We start from the raw sequence: 8,402 nt of genomic DNA on the forward strand, positions 1-8,402 counted from the left end.
CTAGAAAAGGGGATGGCAGAAAGGACAGCAGACTGTCTAGCTGCTGCAGGGCTAGTCAGGCATGTTTTTAGGTTGGAAAAGACAGGCTCTTCTTCCAAGGCATGCCRGTGAAATCCTCATCATGCTCCACGTCCTCTTTCCTCAGCAGGCAGTGTCCCCTGTGGAAGTGTTTGCATTGTGAGTAAGCTTTGATCATTTGCAATCTTGTCTGTGAGCCCAAGGAAAATGGAGGAGCTACAATCACACCTGCATTTAGTGCCTTTGCTGGTGTTCCTTTGCTTACCTCCAATTCACTGTGTCCACTGCTCACTGTTTCTCAGGTACAGGAAAGTTGTTTCTAACGTGTGTGAAGGTGGAGTAGACCTGCAGCAGAACTTAGCACACCACATGTGTCCATTGATCGCTCCCAAGGGACTTCAGATCAGCATCAGAGAAGAAAGTCTGGCTGTCAGGCCTGGGGAAGACATCACCTTCATTGTCCGACAGGAGCAGGTAGTAATGGACATTGGCTGCACCAGAGGTTGAATCACTGATCTTAAGGTTAATTTCATTCCTATCTGCTTTGCTGCTGAAAGAAGATTAATTTGTGCCTGAGACGAAGATTAGTAACCTTCTAAATATTTAAACTTGTTTGCAAGTGAATAAGACAAACCAGTAAACTCAGTGAAGCTCTGAGTCCTACCCACAGAACGGCATTTGTCTCCTCAGCAGAAAAAGCACTGGCTTCTTGGAAAGTCAGAGGAGTTGGATTACCAAAGTCTTCTTGGATTGAAAATTTCAACTAYGGTATCAGGGAAGAACAGAAATGCAAAGAACACTTAATATGTGGGTTTAAGTGTTGTTGAGAATCAGCCTTTCAGAAAGGAGTGAGGCAAAGTTTTACAGAAATCAGCAAACAGCAGAGCATATTTATTATATTTTAGTTGTGTTGCCAAAGATACAGGTTTTTCTGTTTATTGAGAGAGACAATGCCCTAAGGCCCTGACCAACAGCAGTGAGTAACTTTTTGAATTGTTTGCCACAGGTTTGTTTTCTCACGCTTGTTTTTTAGCATTAGGCTATAACTGCTGTGCTCAGGTTACCGGAGCATTGTACATCCTGGCTAACCCCACTGCTTTGCAAGAACTTGAAGGAAATTCACACATTTTGGCAAACCTGTGCTACATAAATCGAGCACTTGGGATTTATTTCTGTAACAGAAACAAGAAGGTTACGTGCAGAGCACTGGGCTGCTTAATGCTTCACAGGCTCTGTGTCCCAGTGCGTGCAGTGCCCCAGCAGTTTGTGTGGCAAGTTCTGCTGCCTTCTCTTTTTAGAGTTTGTTTGGAAATGTTTATTGTAAGCCTAGAGCATTTGGTTACAATTTGGACTCTCATGATTTTGATTGGCAGTTTGACGTTTTTCCTACTGAAGTTTTCGTGAATCTCTGTGGCAGTATAAAAAACATTTAAAATTTTTCACAGATCTTCAGAAGTAAGGGATCTTGAAGAGAATGCTGTGCCGTGCTTTTTGGGGTAGTCTTTGCTCCATAAGTCAAAGAAGAAGGCAGATTTAGAAGAAATGTAGCAGTTTGGTGCCCTCTATGGCCAAGAATAATATTGAAACTCAAATGTCCTGAGCTTTGCTTAGAACTTAATCTGTATGACAAAGTCTAATGAGAATTCATAACAATTACTGGGCTTAAGAAACAGCTCTACTACAAGAAACCAACACATACCAGTTTCKCTGGTGAACAAAATTAATGTACTAGTTTCTGTGAATGCAGGTTATTAGGTGCAGGAAATAACCAGACATTACCAGGGAGTAAAGGAGGCAGCCTTCTGGTACATTTGGGCAGTTTGCCACTGTCTTAGAAATAACAATAATAAATAAATAAATGCATCACCATGATCATAATTTTCCCCCAGATTCTGTTGGCAGAATATATGAATATATAATGTTATGACAATCTCCTATTTTTCATGGGAGTGGATCCCCAGTTGGTTATAGATTTATCTGCCTTTTGTCTTTGTCACTGTTTTGCTATCACTCCACTGCTTTTTGTCTTTTCTGGTCAGAAAATAGAATTACTTGGGTGTTTTGAAGACAGCACTCTCATCTTTACACTAGGGAAGCTATTAGAATAAAACATAAAGACAGCCTTCCTCTACTGTCTTTCAATGCTAGTTTCTGTCTCACCTGGAAAAAATATGCATGTGTACTTGTTAGCATAAGAAAGAGGGAACAAGAACTGTGTGCAAGCTAATGCCATCTAAAGRGATTCCACTTGCTAACACATTGCTGGCAAAGAGATATCTGTTTTGCTTTAAACTTTAATAACATATTATCTCCTCAGCTAAATTCTACTCTTCTGTTGTCAAAAGAAAGATGTTATTTGCAAAAAAACTATTCACAGTGAAGAGGCTTTCACAGTCCTTTATGTGTCTTGGAATACGGTGCTTAGGTATTTGATATCCTACATGTTCTTATTATGGGTATTTTTTACATTRGAAGCAATGTTCTTTCATCTGATAAAACATGGAAGAAAAGCATCCACACTGCAAAATAATAAAAGGAGGAAATAATAGCATGTTTTCTTTCCTTTTGTAATGTCAGGGTAYTAAGTTCTAGGCATGATACCCACTTTGATTTTCAAATAATCATAGAAATATAGACTGCCAGGTTGGAAGGGACCTTAAGGTTCATCTGGTCCAACCTGTCTTGGCAAAAGCACAGGCTGGATAAGGTGCCCAGCACCTGTCYRGCTGAATCTTAGAAGTGTCCAGCTCTGRGRAATTCACCAGTTTCCTGGGGAGATTATTGCAATCACTGATCATTGTCACTGTGAAAACGATTACGTTAGTTGTGCTTTTTAGGATTAAATTTTGAAATAGAGCAATTTCAGAGAGTGGMTTTTGGAGAAATGAGGTGATTTTTGAATACTTTAGTGTCAATCCTTTTCTGCTCTGATGGTCTTTCGTGTCACTTTACCAGCATAGGGGTGTGTACATTGCTTTCCTAGAGGCAATGAAGTTTTTTAAATCAATGCTTGTGTTTTCACAACAAAGTGGTTTTTTTACAAAGACTGGCCCTGCAGCCTGTCTGAATTGCATGGCTCTGGTGGCCATGTGCTCTGGCAAGCAAGCAGGAACATCCACACTGCTGGGGACAGGGCTGCTCACTCAGGCAGTGCTGCCAGTGGCATTGAGAAAGTGGTGCTGCTCGCAGCTAAAACGAATTTTCCTTTGGCTGCATCCAAATTGCCAGCCCGTGTGGCACAGGCCGGATTTCTCTCTTGAGCAGCCACCCCATGACARCATGAGTGATGGGCATGTTTGTCCTCTGACAGTGGGATCAGTCTTGTGGTACTTGAGGCCTGAGTTTAGGAGCACAGWGTCATTAAAAGGAGCACTTAGCACAAATGTGATGAATTATAAATTCCATGAGACGTTTGACATGACAGAATTACTTGGATGGACTTTTAAGCCCTTTCCCAAACYCATCTCAGTGATCTGCTTCATTAGGCATGAATTTAATTTTGCACTAGAGCATGTTATCTCTTGGCATACTGGTAGCTCAGTGTAATGCTCTGGGTTCAGATCCCAGTTTGGGTCTTACAGCCCACATGGTTGGCACTTAGAGGGTGTGGTGAGAGGACGATATGAAGAATGCCTCAGTCAATTAATTTTACTTTATAATTGCAAAGTCTAGAAGCTTGTTGGATGTTAGTAAATTGCTAAAGTAGCAATCTTTTGTTGGTTAATCACATGAGCAGCACTTTTGAACCTGGGGCTGCCCTGCACCATTATGTTAGTTCATGTCCAGCTGCATTAAGAGAAGAGTGATGGTTTCTGTGCCATACAACTTGGTTAGTGGTCTGGAGTATMTAATTTTAAGGTAACACTTGGCTGTGTAAACTTGGTATTATCTCTATTAGTGCACACAGCATCTGTTGCATTAATGTCATTGCTGTGGGTGTAGTGGTTTTACTGCAGCTGTTGCAACTGGGTCAGGACGTCTGGCTGGGGATGAAAATGCTGTTGTGATTCCATAAAAGGTTATAAACAYGTGTCCTGTCTATTTTAGTTCTGGCCATTTAAAATGTGTTTGATGTATTTTCCTTTTAGGGTGATGTATTGAGTACCAAATACCAGGTAGATCTTGGAGATGGCTTTAAGGCGATATACGTGAACCTTACGATGACTGGAGAGCCCATCCGTCACCGCTACGAGAATCCCGGGATTTACCGTGTGTCGGTGAAGGCTGAGAATGTGGCTGGCCACGATGAGGCTGTGGTGTTCGTCCAAGTCAACTGTAAATCAGCTTTTCTTACTTTTGCCACTGTCTAAAAAACCTCATGTCAGCTATGAAGTAGGAAAGAAAATTACTATTATGAAATTATCACAATTACAAAGAAAACAAATTTTTTTCAGTATCCCCATGCAGCCTTGCGGTGTTAGGTGTTGTTAATGCAGAGGCTTGTAAACCTAATGCASTAGGAGGTCAGAATTAGTTTTGTTTGGATTTGGCAGAAAGATGGTTTATTAATCTTTTAAATAACAAGCATGCCTCAGTACTAATTTCAGGTTTGATCCATCTTCCTGATTCAACACCCCCTGTCAGCCTTAGCAGCTAAAATTTAATACTTCAAGCTTTGCCTTTTTAAAGTTTCTAGCTGCAGTGTAAAGCAAGTTAACAGATGTGTTGGGAAACATGAGCTCTTGTATGACTTTAAATAATAGTCAAAATTTCAGTGGTTCTAAATCTAAAGTTTAGGTAGTTAATTCTCACAGAGTTTTAAATTGGTTTATTGGATATAACTTCATGTTTTCAGGCAGTATTACTTGACTTATACTTCTCTTCCTCTCCTTAATTAAGACCAAAAAAACCCAATCAAACAGATATAAAATAAAGAATAGCATGGCCCAGGGAATATAATGCACCATTGCAAGCTTAATGTACCTCAATCATCTCATAACTGAAATGAAGAAAAAAAACTCAAAAGTGGAACTGATTTCTCCTCTTCCTTTGAGATTCAAGACAGCTATTGCCTATTTTCAGAAGTGTCAAAAATTCAGACACGAGTAACATCAAAGGAAAAGATATTCATCTGGCATTCTCCAGGTGTCTGCTTCCCTCTGTTGTGAGTGGTGTGTCTTCCATCCTCATCCCAAAGCAATGGAAATCACTGGAGCCATAGTCCAGTGTGTACAGATCCACGTGCTTTGTGTCAGCTTGTCCAGTGACTGCTGATATTTATGTATTTTGCTCGTCAGCGTCCTTGAGTTCAGAGTTTCCATTCTGTTTTGATGAGCAGATGAACCCAAACACATTCATGCTAAAGAGCAATCTCCTGTTAATACCGAGCAGAAAGAATCAGAATCAAATTTTACACCTCAGTTTCATTATCTGTTTCTTTGTTGTGTTTGGTTTTAAATAAATTGACAACTCCAKAGAGCTCAGATAAATTACTTAGGGCTTCAAGTTACTTTTTAGTAAGCTTCTAGGTGGTGAGAAGTAGAGTATGCAGAGAAATAGATCTGTACAAGCAATGGACAGGAAAAAAACTCTGTGTGACATCCTTCTCTCCAAGAATAACTTCCAGCTCTTCAGACAATGAAAATCAGTAGCAATCCCTGATGGAAAGCAGAAGAGTTTCTCAAAATGTGCTTTTAATAAGGCCTATGTTAGGATAAACAGTAAAACTATAAGATGCTGATTTTGTTTTATGCAGTGGATTTTCAAATTGCAGAAGGCAGAGTTATTTTGCACAAGTAAATGACTGGTGCAATAAGGGGACTTTGTTGCTGAAGTGCAGAGGCAGCAGAGCACTGAGGCAGATGTGATCCCTCCCTGAGCCTGCCCATGGATGCTTCAGAGGGACCAGAAAACTCATGGAAGTGTCTTACATAGCCTGCTTGAATAAATGCTTTCCATGTGATTTGCTCTGTTTAATTTTTGTAGGTAAATTACAGGATTTGAGGAAATTAGTTGGCACTAATTAAGCTGCAATTTCTACATTCTAGTGCAACACTAATAGCCATTAAGGGACATTTTTCACTGTTGAATATCATAAAAGCAGGAATTTCTGTAGAATCCTGCTTTCAGGAGTCAGCAGTCTCCCACTGACGTATTATTCCCAGGGAATTTTTTTTTAGAAGCAAATGGTAGAGGGAATATTTTTMATTTCTGCCAAGTTGCTATGGGATACTCTGTAATGTAGGACAATTATATGAATTTTGGCCTGACATCCAAATCATGCTTTCTGATCCAGATTAAACAATCCRCAACTAGCTCTAATGAACTGCAAGAGAAATTAGAGCAATCCAATAGCATAAATGTGAGCAGGCAACTGTAGAGGCCCAAGAACTCAGAATAAAAAGATCTGGGAAGAACTACAAACATTGCTACACATGCTGCATATGTTTTATTTTTGATGAAACCATGACCTTGATAGTGTAGAACTTTGGAAGCTGTACTGAAATTTTAACTCAGYTGAATAGAAATCATGTAAGTCGACTTCAGTCTTAATTTTACACACTTAAGGGTGCCATGAAGCTTATTCAAATGCATTATGGTATTGTGCAACAGAGACAAACAAGGATTTGAAGCAATTATTCTCAGCTCTTTAATATATAGAAATAGCAAGCTTGAAATAACAGTCATCATTCAAGTACCAAACAACTTTGCCCTCTAAAAATTTTGGAAAAGAAAGTAATCTTTTTCAGGAGCAAAATCGTATCTCARAGTGATTGGTTTCCTCTGTGAAAATGCAAATTTATTGGAAGAATCAAAAAAGTTTCACAAATCCCTCCAGAAGGAAAATCTATTWCTAGGAGGAATTAATTTAATGAAATTCCTAAAGTTTTCTGAATTTTCTTCAAGACACTGGCGACGGGAGAAGCATTTTTACTCCTCTGGAACCTACTGAAGAAATAATTTGTTTAAACACCCAACATGTCATGAATTCATGTAGGTTGTTCAAGAGTTATTGAACATTGTACATAATGTAACATAGTTACATTGGGATGAAGCAGCACACAGAACAGGTGAAGTGAGGTGGAAAAGGAGGTTAAACAACTCGCTCTTGGAGAAGTTCAATCAGTTGAGTCAGAGTGAATTAGAAGTGAACAGTGAACAGGCAGTGACTCAGTTCCTGATACAGAGTAAGAGAAATAMTTTACACCAGTGTTAATTACCTTAAAGTTTGCACTAAGATGAAAAACCTTTGAATGGGTTAAAAGATGTTTAGAATGGAATAAAAAATGGATGGGTTAGKATTCATTCTGTGTAATGAATGAATGTCAGGGCTGTGCAGTGATTTTGTATCCTGGGTAGTTGGTGCACGTGAAGAAGTTAAGAAATTCCAATTACCACATTGTACTGTTGAAAAGCTTTTACCTTCAGACATTTTGATAAAGATATACTTGGAAAYCTCTGAGGGAAAGGTTTTCAGTCAACACAGTTATTGTACTGTGAAAAAGCACAACACTAATAAACATACTTACAAGCAGATGAAACCATTGTAATGATGCATTTCTTTTATACAAATAATAATTTTTATGGCTTTGGTAGTTCAGAAAGGAATAAACTTACTCGAAGGCACTTTTTGGAGTACAGAGGTTATCTRTTTTGATTTGCAAATAAATGGTCCCCTGATGTACACATCTATTTTAAAGCATGCATTAATGAGAGTTTTTTGTGTGGTGTGAGCCCAACAGCTGATATTTCATAATGAAAATGAGTAGTCAGCAGCATTCTTTTTCAGTTTTCTGCTTTTCCCTTAGCAATTTGAGATTTGTTAGATTTCTATTCATTTGATCTTTTGTTACTAAGTTTAAAAAAAAAAGCTGAGATTGCCTTTTCCACTTTTTAGCTGGAGTATTTGCTGATGTATTCTAGAATTGGACATAAATGAAAACAATGGGCATGAGAGAAGTGYATTTTGTTGATCTATCTTACTGGTTTAAGATTGAGGGTTTTGGGGTGATTTGGGGATGTTTTCTAGTTGAAATTAAGTCTTTCCRATTATGTCCATAGCTTTCAACATGAATCTAAAAGCAGGAGGAAGGGAGGGCAAAATATATTCAGGACCTTATGGTGTACGGGTGAGAGGCTTTTGGGAAGGAGGTATTAATAAATTGATGGATTCTTGTTCAATGATATTTTTGGAACTTTATTCAGCTCCRCTCCAGGCTTTAAATTTAGAAGTGGTTCCAGTCATTGGGAGAAACCAGGAGGTGAACCTGACTGCCATCATACTGCCTAAAAACCCTAATCTGACAGTTTTCTACTGGTGGATAGGAAACAATCTTCAGGTATACAAATTGTTTTGACTGATATTATTTTGAATCTCTTTCCAATAAATGTTGTCCCTTCCTTTCAATTCCTAAACTATTCCCCCCCTATTTTCGGGGGGGGGG

General features: G+C 38.9%; 1 protein-coding gene across 1 annotated transcript in view; it reads left to right on the forward strand.

Annotated features, from left to right (window-relative positions):
- The window catches only part of SORCS2 (sortilin related VPS10 domain containing receptor 2), a 521,698-nt gene that overhangs the window by 484,921 nt on the left and 28,375 nt on the right, over nucleotides 1–8,402 (forward strand). The window contains exons 18-20 of the mRNA XM_057365256.1: nucleotides 321–492; nucleotides 4,107–4,293; nucleotides 8,164–8,297. Of these exons, the coding sequence (XP_057221239.1) occupies nucleotides 321–492; nucleotides 4,107–4,293; nucleotides 8,164–8,297 (493 nt within the window). The remainder of the gene's footprint in view (nucleotides 1–320; nucleotides 493–4,106; nucleotides 4,294–8,163; nucleotides 8,298–8,402) is intronic.

Source organism: Malurus melanocephalus, unplaced genomic scaffold (genome assembly GCF_030028575.1).
Source record: "Malurus melanocephalus ecotype Western Australia unplaced genomic scaffold, MMel_1.1 scaffold_50, whole genome shotgun sequence".
Classification (NCBI taxonomy): Eukaryota; Metazoa; Chordata; class Aves; order Passeriformes; family Maluridae; genus Malurus; species Malurus melanocephalus.